General features: G+C 40.6%; 2 protein-coding genes across 2 annotated transcripts in view; both read right to left on the bottom strand.

The window, feature by feature from the left end:
• Positions 1 to 1795: 1795 nt before the first annotated feature.
• Positions 1796 to 2845, bottom strand: LOC106811030. The gene is made up of 2 exons (XM_014814547.1): positions 2627 to 2845; positions 1796 to 2279 (listed from the first exon to the last, which is right to left on the bottom strand). Exons 1-2 carry the CDS (start codon positions 2839 to 2841, stop codon positions 2174 to 2176), a joined length of 321 nt encoding a protein of 106 aa, XP_014670033.1. The 5' UTR covers positions 2842 to 2845; the 3' UTR covers positions 1796 to 2173.
• A 5115-nt stretch (positions 2846 to 7960) lies between these two features.
• LOC106811026 (N-acetylgalactosaminyltransferase 7-like) overlaps positions 7961 to 19006 on the bottom strand; it is a 13692-nt gene continuing 2646 nt past the window's right edge. Inside the window, exons 3-12 of the mRNA XM_014814543.1 lie at positions 18970 to 18982; positions 18032 to 18276; positions 15253 to 15429; positions 14814 to 14931; positions 14222 to 14341; positions 13145 to 13366; positions 12649 to 12750; positions 12359 to 12484; positions 11840 to 11964; positions 7961 to 10153 (exon numbers count right to left, since the gene is read on the bottom strand). Of these exons, the coding sequence (XP_014670029.1) occupies positions 11842 to 11964; positions 12359 to 12484; positions 12649 to 12750; positions 13145 to 13366; positions 14222 to 14341; positions 14814 to 14931; positions 15253 to 15429; positions 18032 to 18276; positions 18970 to 18982 (1246 nt within the window). The 3' untranslated portion in view covers positions 7961 to 10153; positions 11840 to 11841. The remainder of the gene's footprint in view (positions 10154 to 11839; positions 11965 to 12358; positions 12485 to 12648; positions 12751 to 13144; positions 13367 to 14221; positions 14342 to 14813; positions 14932 to 15252; positions 15430 to 18031; positions 18277 to 18969; positions 18983 to 19006) is intronic.

Raw genomic sequence — 19006 nt, 5'->3', positions numbered from 1 at the left:
TTATTCAGTTTAATACACACGTTTGGATTTCTGCGTTACATTTTGCTGCCAGTGACAGTCAAAAACCTGGGTATTCCTTTGCGGACGCAACGTAATATATAAGGTACTCCACTATATGTCGATCTACGGGCCATACTACGCAAGGAAGATGGAGAAGGAAGAAGACACAGGAGGAGTCGCTGAGTACACTGCTGGCAAGAAAACTGAAGGGGAAACGGAGAGCGGACGAGAGAGCAAGAGAGAGGGAGGAAGAGAGAGAGAGAGAGAGAAAGAGGAGCAGAACAGAGAAGGCAAGGGTGTAAAGAAGCGTTTGTATGTAATAATTTAGAGTAAAATAATCAAGGAGAAATATAGAATTTGTTCACTAAAAGAATATATTGTTTACAACTATACAACCATCACTATGTCAATCTCCGTCAGTCTCCGCTCCCCGTGCCAGCCTCCTGTTCAAATCGCTCTCTCGCTATATATATCACTCTCTCGTCCAATCGCCAACAAGCTCCACTCTACACAACCAATCACGCACAAACTCCCATCTCTCTCCCAACCCCACATCTGCATCACACATGTAGAGCTCCGTCTAGCCCTGTCTGAGCTATGTATTTCTAACCTATATGCTAAACGGCCAACCCTAACCTATGATATCTACAATTACTAATGTAATACTACATGCGCAAAACAGATGTTACAAGGCTGACAGAGCAGAGACAGAAGACGGTCAAGACGTGAAAGATATATTGCGAACTGTAATGCCTAAACAAATTAATTAGTGGAAAGCTTTAATCTCGTGCCGTCGAAACTGGACGTGAAAAGGTGACATCATCAGGAATGTGTATTTTTATCTGTTTTTCTTTGTTTTATGTACGCGGTATTTTGTTCATGGTTGTGACCGTTTGTCTTTCTGTGGGAAAATCTTTTGCGTGAAACTTTGTGTATAAATTTTTGATCGTTTTCTTAAATTTGTCGTAACGGTACGTTTACACTATATTGTCAGACTGCTAAAAACATTCTTAAAAACATTAAAGAGTTTGATATAGGCCTAAAACATTTAATCGAAAATAGGAAATCAGTTTTTTTTTGGTTGTATATGATGTGTAACTCTTAATTCAACGTTACACTGGCGTTGTTGTACCCCAATTATAGTTCAACGCCTGGCGTTGATGTTTGTCCATCCTGGTTGTATGTCCAAGCGTTCCAAGCGTAGCACAGCGAGGGCCTATTATCAAGCGATGACGCTTATGTAGCAGACGCTCAAACGCCTTATATGCAGCCCCTGAGCCTCCAGACAACAGACAGTGTCAATGCAAAGAAGCCTACACCAAGCGTCTCGTCGTCACCTCGATTGTTGCAATAACAACAAACGCCTAGACGCGCAAAGATGTCTATGTTGTTACGCAACCCACTCCCATACTGTGTGTGCGCGTGTGCGTGCGCGCGTGCGCGCGTGTGCCCGTGCGTGTGTGCGCGTGCGTGTGCGCGTGTGCGCGTGTGCGTGTGTGTGGTAATAGTTCTGTAATACGATCGATTGGCATTTCATGTATTAGAGATCATGTCATTTTTGTTCATAATTCGTAAAGTGTGAATTGTGAAATCACGTGCCCTGAATGCAGGTGATTTCATACACAACAAGAACAAAAATGTTAAAGGTACCTAACCGCTTGTATCATGTGTAGTGATATAATTAACAGCACGTTAAACTTATATACTTAAATATTATTGTTATTTGTTATATAAATATACTACACGCTTCAACAATATAGAAATTATAATGTTATATTATATTGTGTATAATGAGTATGTATTAAATCGCTACACATCCGTTGTGTCACAAATATTCACAAATATTTGCCGAATGTAACAAAGCAATTTGATCAGAAACATAGTGAAAATCGTTCTTTTATTTTTTGATATACAATTAATTAATATCACTATCGTACTTTGCACATTTAACCTATTCAACCTGCTGTATGTAAGAAACACCGTGTAATATATGGTATAGGGTTAAACCAAGCATATGTACGAAATTTATTCAAACTCCTATCATCTCTTCAGCTATATCATTACATAAACCGAAAGCGATTAACAATATTTCGCATTGCGGTGGAACGAACACGTCGTCGCCATGACAAATTTAGAACCCGCGCGCTTCAAACATTTTAGTCGATGCGTGACGTCACTCATCGTCTGCATCGCTCACCAGCCACGCCAGCGCCCGCACATAGGCGGTCCACGCCGCGGGGTTGCTCTGCTCGGGGTAGTCATTTGAATCGATGGGAAACCTGGAGAAAAGTGGGTGAATATGTTCGTTATGTCTGCCCATTTTGCCAGGAAGTGTGGTAATGAAGTGCTGTGTGTTTGGTGATAAGAGGAGAGGCAAGAGGGGAAAAGGGTTCTAGGCAAGCAGACATTTCTGTTTGATAATCACTGGTCGCAACATTGTTCGTTATCAGCGTATCAATTTATATTTCAGTCTTTTGTAAACGAGAAAAACCACGAACACAAATCTATAGGCCTACTAATTACTATTATTTCTCAAAAATGCGCAAAAATCGTTACGCTTCTAAACCAAATAACGTATTCGACTTTACACTACTACACTTTATACTCTGACACTTTCGCTTCTCACCAGCTGGCGGGCCGTTGCGACTCCGATCGTTTCATTCCACGCGAGGCTCTCTTCGTGAAGAATTGGAAGGAGCAGCGACAGTTTTCGCTCGGAATTCCTAGCAGACAGATGTCGCTGCATGCTACTCTCTTTGCTTTAAAGCCGCTGTCGTCGTTTTCTATGATAGCGTCGGCAGCGACGAGCAGGATGAATAGGCAGGCGATGACACGCTCCATTGATTTTACTAGAACAGTAACAAGTTACGAACTCGTCTCAATGATTCTCACCGGTGCATGGTTTCTTGCCGTGCGGTTCTTAGGCAGTATGTGTACTCATTTTACCTATAGTATGACACAGTATAATATGTGCACACACTTTTACGTAGTATTACGCAGAATAACCAGCATACATACACACTTTACCTACCGTCACAACTATATTTAACTAGCTCATAGTATTATAGAACTCCATTGTTACTATTTAGTCATGATTAAATACTGTCTAAAACCCTGTCTAGATATTTAAAAAAAAAAAATTTTTATTTCAATAAGGTACACTTCCTTAGATGAATACAGAGTTCGCCTAGCGCGATTTTCAGCTAGAGTTCTTGGCATCATCTAATTCTAAGGAGTTGCAAAGATGTCGGCTCTATTGTATAATAGAGAGCTGATTGACAAAATGCCTGACTAAAATAATTTATTTTGTTGTTATAAGAAATCCAATTAAAGTTATTTTATAAAAAAGAAGAGATTTTTGTCGTGTTTTCCTAAACGAAACATGATTTCTAACATTTCTTCGCCCATTCCCAGTGCTTGCGTTGACGAGGTAGTAAGATACTTGCGATATCGCCTCGAGCTTAGTTGATGAATATATTTACTACGTGCCGCACTGGAATGAATATCTCCTCATGTTCAATTATCTGCAGAGAGCAACAACCGCACTGCTTCAAGAAGACGTCTGTTATGATATCATTTCAAGTGTCAGCTGCGTTGTCAACACAATCGTAGATTTTTCCAACATTAAGGTTGTCATAGCGTTCCAACCCAATAGAAAATTAATCGGTATGATATTCATTACGTGACTCTGGGCTCACATAATTATATGGGTAAGAATGGCGGTAAAACACCGTCGCATACGGACATGTAAGCTAACCTACGGTCTCCATCGCGACAGTCTGTTGATAAGGCCAGGTATAAACAATTGACATCAATGTACTAATGCATGGACGGTATATAATCGTAAATGACACTCAGCCGAGTAGTGAAGTCACATGCGGCACTCTAAATTGGCGGATCGAATCTACGGCAAGCTCACGAACTATTATCAGTTCAGGGTCTAGTTCTATTACAAACGGCAAAATGACAGTTGTGTGCGCTAATGCAACAATAAACACACGTATAAGATTTCGCGCGTTCTGCGAACCTTTCTCTGGCGTTTGTGTGTGTGTGTGTGTGTGTGTGTGTGTGTGTGTGTGTGTGTGTGTGTGTGTGTGTGTGTTACACACGCACAAACACACATGTACACACACTCACGGACACACGGATATTATATTTTCCTGATATGTGACAAGAGTGACAGGGACAGTGTAAAAATATTTGGTCAGCGAGTAATAACATCAATAGCACTACTTGTTCCTATACACTCCAACTACATACAAACGCCCCCCCCCCACACACACGCACCCACCCATCCAACCACACACACACAAGCACACGCGCACGCACACGCGCACGCACACGCACACGCACATGCACACGCACACGCACACGCACAAGTTAACACACACGCACGCACGCACGCACACACACACACACACATATATATATACATATACGCTCTTGATGTGTACGTATGTGTTCTGTATATGTTCGTGTTCATGTACGTTGTGCGTGTGCGCGTGTGCCTATGTACGTGTGTGTATACGTGCGTGTGTGTGCGTGCGTGCGTGGGTGTGACATGCAGAAATTGCCAATAGTTATTTACCAGAACACAGTACGGTGAAAATAGAAAGAGTATGGTAGCACAAGCAGGATAAACTGATATTCGTGCAAGTAAGTGAAATTGTGTATAATAGTAATTGTGCTTGTAGTTAACATCATGAAGTGACACGACATTTTGTTGTGCTCTCAAAGCCGCCAACCCACAGTACACTAACGCTGAAGGGGTCGTTGTCGTATCATGCAGGTACTACATACATGTACCCGAGGTACATATATGTATACACAAAGTGTACCCTAACCCTAACGCTAACCCTTAACATACCTCACATAAAAATATAAACATAATACTAAACAACCTAAAATATTACCTACCGCTGAGAGGGTCTATGTCCCCCGGGGTACTACCGGACCGTACCTAGCCTACTCCACTAACGAGTCTAGGGAGTCGCCTACGCCTACTCCCTAACCCTATTACCCTAACCGTAACCGTAACCCTAACCATATTAAATAGTGACCAGGGTACGTTCCGGTATACCGAACCGTACCCAGGGTACGTTCCGGCAGTACCCTGGGAGATACAGACCCTATGAGCAAAACTACCTCGGGTACATATATTATGTAGTACCTGATACGACAACGACCCTTCGTGCTACAGTAACGTCTGTAACAATATCTGTATGAATATTATTTTTATTTTTATATAAATACCAAAACATGGTCGATAATTGTAAGTAGGCCCCTATAATACAACCGTCCCTGGTTGGTAGGTGAATACACGTGAACATAAAGATGAGATATGCATGCTGACTTAGTTTTAGATCCCGCATCACAATGAGGGGGGGAACGGGTATTTTCGGGACGCGGGATTGGCCATTTTAATTACCTGGGACTGGAAATGTCAGATAAATTTTCTCGTGATTCGGGATAAAGTCCATCGTGACGTGTGAAATCACCCTCTAAATTGTGTCTTGGGATCTGGGATAAATTGTGTCAATGTCGTCGGCGATTTCAATTTCTGTCTGCGTAACATATTTTTTAAATATTTTTTTTAACATTTTTTTATTAATTATGCCAGATAAATTATATAAGCTAAATATTAGTATTTATGTAGTGTTTGTTTAAACCTAAACTACTCGAATTTCCTGAAACCTTGTCTCATAATTTTCTGGAACTGGAATTAGGATTTTATTTTAACTGGACTGGATATGGGTCTGTTTTTTGCTGGGAAACGTGGGAATGTACCCCCCCGTTTCCCCCCCTCCACAATCATTGAAGAGGAAATAATGACGTCACTTTACGTTCATAAAAACGTCATCCGCGTACCACGTTTACACTCAATACGATTATTATATCACCATTAATTATGACTAATATGTAGTAGGACTGGAAGAATTTATATGAATATCGATATAGTATAGGGCTCCAGGAATGAATCAAATACAAATATATAAACTGCTATCCAGATGAGACGGAATAGCTAGATAAGCGTTGCGAAAGAGATTGATAGCCGAAGCCGGCTAACGCAGATCTTTTCGCGCAGTTCCGCGGCCAGTAGGCCGCACGCGACCGGCGCGGAACTGTCCTAAACACAGTATGCAAGCGCTCAGCTTTGCATCCGTGCGCGTAATAATTGGCGGGCCACGATCGCATACTGCCAGCGAAACAGTCCGCAATTTAAGTGGGGGGACACAGAGGGTAGACATTTGGACGTGAACAGTGTTCACCTTGTTTATAAAAACTGTAAATGCGGAGTAATTCCTGTCGTAACCGAGCTTTCACGCGAATCACAAAGAAAGACTGTCGAAAATTCTGACATTCGCAGGAACACTTGCCTAGTAATGGAAACGCTGCAGAATCAGGAACACACCTACCGGCGCTCTTCCGCCACCATACGCTGCAACGTTTTTCCAACGTTGGGCATGTCGAGGCTCGTACGGGAGTTTGGATAAGCAGTGCGCCGCCTGCTCCCGCCGCCTATACCCATAGATGGCACTCTCTCGCACGCTCTCGCTTTAGCTAGTCACTCACTGGCTAATCGAGGTGGGAAGCTAAGTCCTGAGTCCTATAATTACCTTTTGCACTCGCAATCCTCTTGAAAGAGAGTAAAGGCCTATACTACAAAACATTAACATTCGTATAAATATATTCGTATTTAGTTAGCATTAATTATTGAAGCTGCTTCAGAGTGGACCTGTGTCCTAGATATAGCCTAGAAAGTTTCTTCGCATCTGTTATGGTAAGCACGTAGTTTAAAATGTACTCGTGACCTAATACCATACCATAACAATGTATGTAACCACGAAATTTACCAATTATTAGGCAGCAGCATCGAAATGCAGGCTAAAACATCATTGACAAGCCTAAAATGTCCATCGCTTATTATCATGATAAACCGCTAAAATTTTACTAACTGAACATATGTATTGGGGGGGGCTAAAATGGTTCATCGATTTTGTGACATCTACATTGAATCTGCACATATAATTTTCAATTGTGAAATGATGGGGATAGGGTAGGCATTATAATATAGAACCCGCCCGTTACAATAGTAAATAGACCCATTATAAATAAGTTATTGTTAGAATGTACCATATGATAATGAGAGCTTTCAAACATATAGTGATGTATGATTATGGGTAATCAAACTTTCAAGTAACTGTGAAAAATAGAAGAGACAGATTTAGAATGGTCGAGTGCGATCGGAATGCATGCACGAATAAAATTGCAAAAGCCCCCCCTAAACTCAGTTCAGCCATGCTGCTCTACTCACAGCTCATGCCCATTTCCCTCACGGTGTATAACGCAATACTTCTGTTATCACGTTCGTCGAATCGTAGTTTACGTTTGAGTCTGACCATCAGGGTTAAACACTACAATCCCTCCCTTTTTCATAACGTAACCGATCCGGTCTCGAGAAAAGTCGAAACGAAATCGGCACGCATATCGCAGTCGTTACGCCATCTATCGCCCCCGCCACTCACACTAATGTACAACTGATTACATGTGATGTGACAAAAATACTAAAACTGTGTTTTGGACAGGAAACGCAAGGCTCTCGAGTCGCCAAAAAACTTATACGAGCATTAAGGCAAATTGTCACTAACATGGCTAGCTCAAATCCCGTTCGTCCGAATCGCTAAAATGCTCACTCAGCCCGAGCTTGCTGCTTGCCTTAATATATTTAAAACCGTTGAAGGCTGATGGAATGGTGGCAGCGGTATCCGTAATTTAGAGGCCGGCCCCTGGCGGCGTTGGCGGGGCGCGCTTCGGCGCGGAATAATCCGCTGCTAAGAATGTCCAGCAATAGAGGCGTGCGCGCGTATAATATATATATTATATATATATAATATATATATATATAAATATAACTAAATACAAACAAACACAGGTGTTGGGCAAAAAACAAACAAACTAAAACTGTAGCAGAACTAAACCGTTATTATTTATTAATACGTAATCTCCCAGTTACATAGAAACCTGCACGCTTAGCTGCACACATACACGCATAATTAGGTCCCTTCACAATTACCAAAATATACACATTATTGTTTTGTAAAAAAAAAGACCTACACGAATATTTACAACCATTCCCTGAAAAATTCTAAACTTACACGCACAGTACAGGAATGCATATATCAGATCATGACGTCATTTACTACACGAAATGCGCAAGTACCTAAAATCAAAGGCCTATTACGACCATGTGATAGAGCTGAATATGGTATAGGGCTCTTGTCAACATGTCAATGATGGCACAGGGCCTACTAACAAATAATACATCTTTATTCGCCATATCACATCATTTAGAATCAAGCCGAAAACCTTCTGCCCACTTTCCTACCAAACTGTGGAGGTAATACCGCACGCACGAATGAACATCGTATGGAAGTTAGGGCCCGCCGTCACCCTATCTGGCCTTTTCACAAAACGCCGCACAAATAGCCATGCTAAATCACGTTAAGGACACGTGGACGAATATACATTTATACATTACAGTAAACCCAAATCCCAACAGTCTGTCAGTCCCTCATTTCAACTAGAATAAAACTTATTGCTTGCATCTGCAGTTTTTAATGTACACATTACAGCATCCGAGATTCTATAGTTTGTTCACCCCAGGTGTACTGTGAGATTAATTAAACACAATAACTAAATGCATAAAGGTAGGTAATCTTATGCAAGATAGACAGCCAATTTAAAGCCATGCATAACTATGACAAACCCTTATGTTATTGGTGCAACAGATATTTTGCCACATATAAGACATAGTTCGGCGCAATAGGTACAAGCCCATGGTTATTGCTTTCTTAGCTCAAATAGATGAAGATCAAACTATATACACTATTCCACTCAATTTGTATTTTACACCGGCTATCGTGTAATGACGTTTATCAACGCAATAGTAAGAATAGTTTTGAGGAAAAATGAAGAATTTTGTATGTTGGTAACCAACAATGAGTGGATTATCTGTCTGTCACGCAAAACGTTGCAAGAAAAAATAAAATGTGCACGAGTCATGACAATAAGATATCACAATTAAGTAATGGCAATAAATATACAGAACTCTCGAGCTCTCAAACTTCTACCATATCCTAGACTTTCAAAGGTTGACACGTTCACATTTGTCTCAATTGTAGGCCTATAATTTAGTAGTTTTTACTCCTTCAGGAAAGTACGACAAAGTCGTTTGTAACGTTGCCACAATACGATCACTTCTATAATAAATGGGCAACCGTTCACGTCTTATTATATGTTAGACTTCATTAGATATAACCGATGAATGACCCACGTTATTCTTTGGAAAAGTATTTGCAATCTGAAAATGCATATATGTAACAGTACTTGACTATATATAACTTACAAACACCACAAAATTCACATTCACACAGTGGTAGTTTTGGGCGACGGTGCAGTGTTGATATGCATAAAGCTGTGTTTATATTTAGCTTAAGTACTTTATTTGCATTTTTGTACTTAAACAGTTCATTAGGTGTAATAATATCTATATTAAATGCTCATTTTCTTTGAAAACGAACGATAAAAATACTTTCAATACTATGTTGGTGACGTTAACAAAGTTGTGGCATTAACTCTTTTTCCATTTTCCTTTCAGTAGCTTCAATTTTAGGAAAGCACCTTCATTAGAAACGTCACCTAATGTAACTATTGGTTTCATCAAAGTCAAATTCACTTGAAAACTTCCGACTGGCTACAGTTCAGATGTGAAACACATTACATAGTAATAAGTTAGCAGGCCCACATTTAAAGATTTCTTGTTTAATGTTACAAGACCTAGCCCCTTTTCAAGGGTGGACCAGAAGGCAGGCAGAATTTGCTTATATGATGTACACAAGAGTACAATTACAGACATGAACGATTTGCACAACTGACCACTAAACACTTGTTTAAGGGTATTTGAACTTCCACCAAAAGGATCTTGACTGGTCAGAGAGGTTATGGCAAATAAGAACTGTGTTGCAACGCTAGCCTAATATGCTCCACCTTGAGCAATTACTACACGTCTTATATTCTTTAGGAATGTCTTTTCAGTGTCGTTATTGGCCGGATCTTGTCCATGTACAATCCTGCGATGTGCTATGCCTGGATACTAGAACGATAATTAGTCTTTTTACTTTAGGATTACTCCACCTTACAATGTGAATATATACAAATATTTCATCTATGTGTAACCGGTTGGGAATCGGGTATGCTTGCCGTCGATAGGTGGCAGCACGTGATTGCCACGTGCGGGAATGAGCTCCCGGATTCGCGCGCAAAGCTCACTTCGGCTGTAGGAGACAAGGGGAACGGCGCTGTGTAAAATCGGGATCAGGAGTGGAAGGACGTGGACTCGGACACCGCTCTTGTCTTCGCTCTCACGTTTTCTTTCACAATAAAGAAACCTCGTACACTGTAGATGTGGGTTCAGTGGTTTGTTTGCACAGCATCCTATTGCCAGCGCGCGCACCCTGTACACTCACCACATTTCGTATCATATTGCTCGAACAATAAATGACAGAAAGCTAGTATAGAAGGTGGTTACACCTTACACTCAACTTCACATAAATATTAAAGCTGTAAGGATTGACAGATTGAGAGCTATTTCTTGATTCGGTGGTTGGTGGTGCATGGCCGTTCTAAATGTGGTGAGCGTACAGGCCGTGTGCGCTGGCAATAGGATGCTGCGCAAACAAACCACTGAACCCACAACTACAGTGTACGAGGTTTCTTTATTGCGAAGAAAACGTGAGAGCGAAGACAAGAGCGGTGTCCGAATCCACGTCCTTCCACTCCTGATCCCGATTTTACACAGCGCCATTCCCCTTGTCTCCTACAGCCGAAGTGAGCTTTGCGCGCGAATCCGGGAGCTCATTCCCGCACGCGACAATCACGTGCTGCCACCTATCGACGGCAAGCATACCCGATTCCCAACCGGTTACATATGCATGATGGCCGATTAATTACACACTTTGTAGTACTATGCAATAAAAGATTTCTCTCTACACATTAAATATATACTAAAGCAAACTGTTCACAATTAAATAATATCAAGAGCTAATAATACCTAGAGTGTACAACGGAAAAACGGGAAAATAGTGCTATTTCACGACATGATTATTCTACTTTGCCTGCGAGTCTAGAATAATTTTATGGTATTGCATTAAGCAGAATTCTTTGCTCTCTAAAACAAGACCAACCGCTTGTCAATACAATACTCCTAGGCTGAGATATTGGCTCCTAAACCTCCCCTCCCACATGTCTCACACGGCCTGGCATCCAGCTTATTCCGTAACCTAAACGCCTCTAAGGTTGCTTCGTGAGAGTTCGGTTTTTCCGCCATAATTTTATGAATGATTTTCGGGTGCAGGTGCAGGGTGGAGGTGACTTTCGGGGGCATCGCCTATGCCTTTATCTCCCATTATCTTTCCTAGCACGGCTAATGCCCGTCATGATGGAGCCGGCAATGTTTTTTTAATTAAGTCTCTACAACGCAGCTAGTAAGAGTACAAAATTTGGGCATGTGACATCAATTATCAGCGCTCCAAGCGGTGACGGAAACCGATAGCCGAAATGCTTAGACGCGTGAAGGATGCGGACAGAAGTGGATTCGAGGCGGCGTTTGGCATGTGGGAGGGGAGGTTTAGGAGCCGATATCTCTGCCTAGGAGTATCGTATTGACAAGCGGTTGCAGGCAAAGTAGAATAATGTTGTCGTGAAATAGCACTATTTTCCCGTTTTTCCGTTGTACACTCTAGGTATTATTAGCTCTTGATAATATACCATTCTACATTACCTTCATTTTGGAGTGATCTTCCACTGCTGAAATGTGCTCTGCTGTTTGCATGGTGCCAACACAAGAGTATTTCCTTTAGCCTCAACACATTTGTTGTAACGCGTGTGTGAGATTTGTTTTGTTGCCTAAAGGGGATGAGACGACAAGTACATTCAATAAATAACTGTATTACACATAAATTGGTGATTTTTGCATTTAATTTTAACTGTATAAAAATTAGTGGTTTCACATGTGGTTGCCATTTAGAAAAATTCTTATTGCGATCTCTAAATTTAGCCAATGTTAGAACACATTCTAATAAAAAGTACCTCAACTTGTTTTGACTTGAAACAAGAGACAATGTTACAGGATAACATACGTATGGCAAAAATGACAAGCTACTGCAAGAGAATGTAATTATAAGAATAAGAATATGAACATGAATAAGAATGGTGAAGAGAATGTATTAATAGAGAGTTATGTGTTATGTGGGTGTGTTATGTGTTATGTGTGTTATCTGTTATGTGGTCACTGGCTTACATCGTCATATTTCCATTGGTCATCCACCTTGCCATCAGGACAGACCTTATACATCAATGAGGTGCCTTGTGCACTGATGCACCGTTCTCCTGTCGTTATCTGCCCAGCAGTATTCAGCCGGTACCTCTGCAAAAAAATCCACGGTAGGTGAGAATAGCACGATTAGGGATAAACGCATGTACCTTTCAGTGTTAGGTAAAGCCAAGTGAAATAGTGTTTCTCAAAATACCCCGATTGCATGGAGTGCACCGATCTTATTAGACAGTATTAGGCATGGTTAGCGATATTACCTGGTTACCTCCAAAGCCATGGCATGCACTGATACCTATTGCCTGTCCAATTGGTGCACTCTGGGTGTCCCAGCACACGTTTTGACCACCCACGTTGCGAAACTGGTCAGAGAAAACACATTTTTTGCTGTCATGACACTTGACGATAATTATCATTACAGCATACAAATCTCTAGAATGCATCATCAAACAAAAATTTCACACACAAAAAATCAAGCTTTGATTCCACATAAAATTTGAAATGGTGTTATTAATGTCTGGTGAGTTTAAATTTTATTTATTGCCACATTGATTGATATTGTGGCGAGAATTAACTGAGGTGCCAATGTGCGCTTAAGTCACTGCAATAATAATTTTATCAAGTTGTGGAAAATTCTCGATCTACAACCTGTAGACGGAGCACCACGACACGGAAAATGAAAAAATCCTGTAAACCGTCTAAACTGCATAAATCCACACAGGATAAAGCATGCTTTTTTCTCTCAAAATGTCACACCTCTCCCCAGACTTTGTTGGGCGGCTGCAACGGGAATCGATCGAGCACCATAGACGCAACGTTCTCCATGAACCACTTGAAGCTCTTGCAGTTGTACTGCTGCTTGAATTTCAGCTGTTCGCTGATGTCGCCTTCATCGAGTTTCCGGACGTAGGGCAAGCGGGCGTAGAACGCCTCTTTGTACTCGTCCTCCATCCAAACCTCAACAACTCGCTTATAATTCTGTACAGAAAATGCTACGATTATGAAAATGAACTCAACTGCATCCAGGACTGTATAATATAGACTCATATATTATAATATATAATATAGTATATTATATACATTATATTATATATATTATATCATTATTAGTAGTATTAGTATATTATAATATATTATATAATAGTATATAAAATACATAGATTTAGTCGATATTATACAGGTTTATGCCTGGTTGGCTTACTCCCATTTTGCCTAGGGCAGAATTCCCATTTCGACTATAGCAAAACTCCCAGTTGGTCTACACCCATTTTGCCTACTCCCAATTCGTCCACACTAAAAATCCACCCCATTCCTATTTTGTCTACCATCAGTTTGTCCACTAAATAATCATTTATAAATGTAATATATGGTTTTGATTAGCATACATAGACCAGACGGAGTGGTATCCACACTAATTTCTCCTGGTATTTGTTGTAATATCAATACTACGACGAAATGGCACTACATTACCCATTCTGAGAGTAGACGAAATGGGAGTAGGCGAAATGGGAATATTGCCCATTCTGAGAGTAGACGAAATGGGAGTAGGCGAAATGGGAATATTGCCCATTCTGAGAGTACACGAAATGGGAGTAGGCGAAATAGGAAGTAGGGGAAATGGGAGTAGGCCAACTGGGATGTTACCATTACACACTCCTGCTGAATCTACTGTTTTGATGCTTATAAGCAATGCATAAATTTCGAAGAATATAGATCAATAACAGTTTGTTCACTCTTCCAGAGATACATGGAAAATTATGGTAACAAAATCAAGCATGTTCAACTATAGTCATCAAAAACCAATATTCTTGGTTAAAAATTATGTAGATTTACCAGATCTATGATCGGGCCTTTGCTGGCGTACTCTCCAAAGCCGTAAGGCATGAAGTGTCTGTATACATGACCAACACGTGAACAGGGTACCCATTCAACACTTCCTCCACACATCCACACCTGTGCAGTAAAAACAGACAATAAAGGAAACATCTCAGCGTTTTAGGTTCACATGGCTAAATAGTGTTATGGAAAATCTACACAAGCTCTATAAGTGAGGGCACAAGATTTTGAATTTTCTCAGTGTGGAACTAGCAAACATTTAGCAGCCTGTATAGCAATTTTGTAGCCTAATAGATTGTAGTACGAATATTAGGCAGGTCAAAATGCAGAGCAAATAGGTATAGGAATGTTTTGCCTTTGCATTCTCAATTTAACAACTGTAAAATATAGATAAATTAAGGTAGGATATCCTTCAATTAAAACAGTGGTGTAGGCTGCAAATTAATGCTATAATGAATAAATAAAACAAGAGTTATTTTCTTCCATGCATTTGTCAGATTGACTCAAAAATTGACATTTCACACCACACCACCGGCTACACTAGTTGCTAACCAATGTTTTTTTCCTACACAACAGAAACGAAAATTACCTTGAAAGACAATTCAAAGTTCTCGCCACCCCACACCATCATTCCTGGGTCATAGCCTCCAACTTCTAGGAAATACTTTCTATCTATGGCCAATAAACCACCAGCATGAGTCGGAGCTCTGAAACATAATGAAGTAATTATAACTATAAGAATACGCTATAGATATTTACAGCAAACTATGTGGAAAAGCTGATACTGAATTAATATAAACAGAACAGGTATAATATCACACTAATAGAAATCCATTTTATGAGCTAGCTAATAATATTAATAATGATTTGATATGCTATAATGTAAAACTGCCCGGTTATACTAGATGTAGTTTCACTCAAGGTGTTGCCATGCAGCGGTAACATTAAACTTGAGTAACCTAAGCTTTTGGTTATTGGTTACACACAAAAACAAACCTATGAACATTTTCATAGGAAACATAACCTACTTGTATGGCATACTATCATGAGCTCTTTGCTTTCGTATTTTCTCCGGAAGCTGCATTTCCTTGTACAGGAATCCCCACTCGAATATTCCAATGAAGTGAGTGCCTGCCGAGTATGTTGGTCGGTAATGGAAATCATCCATGTCTATACCATCCACTATAGGCACGGCAATTATAGTCCTGCAAAACAATTCCCGATTACCACAAATGTTTATTACTAGGAGTACATATAATGTGGGATTGTTACACATTTTTACCCTGTACTATTCCACCAGCTTAATTTACCCTTACCAGATTTTGGCATCAATGAAAGTGTCAATGACACTGTAGCTCACCACAAAAAAGGACACAAATGAGTGAGTAAGAAGAAGTCAGTTTTAATTGAGCAACCATCGACGTACATTATAGAAACGATTGCCATCTGTATATCGCAATAATAATTTATAAACCAAATTGAATCACAATTTGTGACCGTAGATGGCGCTATACCCGCTTTGTAGCGATGGCGTTTGAAATAAATAGGTTATGCTGCGTTCCAACATGTTTTGTAAATCTTTACTCTAATTTAGACGTTTTATCGGCAGGGTGGAGAGGAAATACCAATTTTGCATTAAAGATATTGTCAATGAAATCTTGTAAAACGAACCAGACGAGTGTGACACCACAGACTGTTTGTGTCTATATAATATGCTATATAATTGCCAAACCCTACCTAATTTGCATAATTTTTTTTAAATATCAAAACCCCTAGCCCTTATTCATTCACATACCAAAAATGAGCAAAATCCTCACTAATGGCAATTCCCATTTTTGCCAAAAAATTGCCGTGGCTCGAAAGTACTCAAAATAGGACGTTTAATATGGGAGCATAGCAGTAACAACTATACCCGATTTCAAACATGTGGGCCAAACGGTTCCTGAGTTATCGTTGACCGAAGCGAAATGTTGACGGACGGACGGACGGACGGACGGACGGACGTACGACGGACGACGACCCATGGCAATAGCTCAGCTTGACGATGTCAAGGTGAGCTAATAAAAATTACACTCTTTTAGTTTTACAGTACTTGCCATTTGTAGACAGTAATTTCAGCGAAATCACCAATAAAGAGACATCTTCGCACAGGTTTTTGGCTTCTACGCTAGCGCCAGAGGAGGCAGGAACGAAGATAAGGAAAGTCTGGGATCTTGTATGAATTTTGATTTCATCAAAAAGCAAATAACAGAAGTAACACAATAACTAATAATAAAGTTATTTAATACTGACTTATTCTTCACAAAATTATTATATCACATTCTTTGGGGCCTAGAAGACTGTCCATTACATATTCATGCCATTATATATAGTCTAAGTGAGTACATCATGCACGATCATGAGTTCTAATGCAAGTCCCTGGCATATAGTTTTCGTTTTAATGATGCCAAAATTTGACAAGAAAACCCAGTAAACCCCCAGTAACATAAGTGTAATTATTATTCTGCATTATGTAATACTGATACTATAGATTAGAGGTTTTGCGATTTCCATAACCAATAAATTATGATAAAATTAAAGAGAGATTCCCTCAAACTTTCAGGCGGCAAGCATAAAATCAGGCAAAAATGAATTATTTTAACATTGCACGCTTGTACTTGCCTATATATAGTGTGTGCTAATTAAAAAAAAAATCAGGAATACATTCATTCAAAGTTTTTAGACTACAAAGTGAAACGTTCGGGTCGAATGTTTCAAACGCGTTTACCGTTGCCGCTATGTAGCGATTGTTCCGCTCCGCACACTTGCCGTGTTATGTATGTATGAACCATGCTATGTAAAATTATACACACTGGCATGTTATGACCCAATGATTTTTCTGGTCACGTACATGGCTAGCTGATAGGAAGAGGGCAACGTTTTTGTTGCTGGGTGATTATAGTATTCTGAGAGTGAGTCGAGCGTCCTGTCAGGTCGCTGTTAGTTCGGATTACGTTTTGTTGGGTTTTTAGCATGTTCTATCTCAAAAACGGTTACGGTAAAAATTCTGAAATTAATAACATAAACAGTCAAGGCGCCTCTCTGTCTAGACTACAAAGTTTGATTTCATAAAATGATTTATATTAAGTTATATCTGAAAGTGGCTACATTGACTCGATTGAAGTGATGGTTGCTCAAATATAAACAATATGGCGCCAACTAAAGTAAAACCGCGGCGAAAAGCGTTTTTCGAGTTGTTTCTTCGATGAGAAAATACAGGCTTGATACATATTTTTACAGTTTTCAAAGCTAACGTTCAGTTAAAGTGTAGTGAGTTATTTACTGACGTTTTTACAGTGGTTTGTTACACAAATTTACGTGGAAAGTTCGAGGGAATCTCCCTTTAATAAGCATGGCCATCAATATTTTAACTCTGCAGTCTGCACTGTTCATTGTGTTTAGTAGCAGTCAGTAGTCATCGTTTCAGCCCCAATGAGATGTCTAATGCTAGGTTTAGGCTAGAAAAATGTCACCCCTATATGAAAGACTGTGCTACACTACTAAGAATTGAGGCTGGCACCAAGTACGAACAAATAGGTAATACGACATCTCCTCTTGACCACAGACACGCACGCACGCACGCACGCACGCACGCACGCACGCACGCACACACGCACACACGCACACACACACATATATATCATCAGTGTTTCCCCCTAAATAAAACCATGAATGAGGGGTGGCAGGATTGAATAAGTGAGTGCCAAAGGTACTTAAAAGTTAAAGGCATGGTATATTTATATATATATAAATATATATGGTACCTACCTGTCATCATTGATTCTGTTTAGCAAAGGAGGAAGCCAGTTGAAATTGACTTCGCAGTGAGCATCTAGAAACACAACGACATCCCCGACGGCATTCTTGGCGCCGATTGTGCGGGAGCCAATCAGGCCTTCTCTTTTAACGTTACGTATCAAGCGTACTTTTCCCAGCGTCTTAACATAGTCGTCCAACTTTTCTTTCAGATGCTCTGAACAAACATACACAAGAATGCAAAGCTGCATGAGAATCTGCAACATATGACACTGCAAGCATCAACAAGTGCCGCAGTGCGACAGGGCCCATCTGGTGTCTGGTGTTCTGCTGATAAATTCATTTGTGCATAGCAAGACGTCTTATACATAAGTCTTCTTTATTCTTGTTTGACTTTCGTAGCCAATTCGAAGAAATATATCAGCTACACTTCCGCACCCACCTAATCTCTATGGGCTAATTCTAATAACAAGAACAATAATAACAATTCAAATACAAGTTAATGAATGACATTGACGTTGACATAAAAGATTTCAACATATGAGCATGGCCCTCCAAGTTTAACTAGAAAGGACAGTTGTCGCCAACTACATGTATCCCCCGTGTTCTCCCCAAGATGTGTAAGTATACGAAGTAGCGCTAGGTCAATTAGGGGCCGAGTTATAGCGCGGAAGGGAAATTCTCTGCGGCGGACCGAGCGGCGGCGGCGGCTGGGGAGACATGAAACCATAGTATCCCCGCTGACTTCGTCGCGAGGGATACAATTAGAAGGGGGCGGGGGGGTCCTTCTCTCCCACCTCCCTCCCTCCTGCCTCTCACCTCCCTCCCCCTCGCCTCCCACTTCACTCCCCTTCGCCTCTCACTTCCACCCCTTACCTCCCACTCTCCCTCCCCCTCGCCTTCGACCTCCCTCCCCCTCGCCTCCCACCTCCCACTCCCCTTCGCCATACCATCTCGCACGACCTAACTTGTACCCCACTTTCCCGT

This window comes from Priapulus caudatus, unplaced genomic scaffold (assembly GCF_000485595.1).
Source record: "Priapulus caudatus unplaced genomic scaffold, Priapulus_caudatus-5.0.1 Scaffold497, whole genome shotgun sequence".
NCBI classification, from domain to species: domain Eukaryota; kingdom Metazoa; phylum Priapulida; class Priapulimorpha; order Priapulimorphida; family Priapulidae; genus Priapulus; species Priapulus caudatus.
Note: the sequence above shows the minus strand (reverse complement) of the source record. Positions and strands in the feature narration are given on the sequence as shown.

Coding starts and splice junctions, on each gene's coding strand:
- LOC106811030 (XM_014814547.1), bottom strand. CDS start 2,841: ATGGAGCGTGTCATCGCCTGCCTATTCATCCTGCTCGTCGCTGCCGAC. Junction 2,280..2,626: donor TCGCAACGGCCCGCCAGCTG/GTGAGAAGCGAA, acceptor ACTTTTCTCCAG/GTTTCCCATCGATTCAAATG.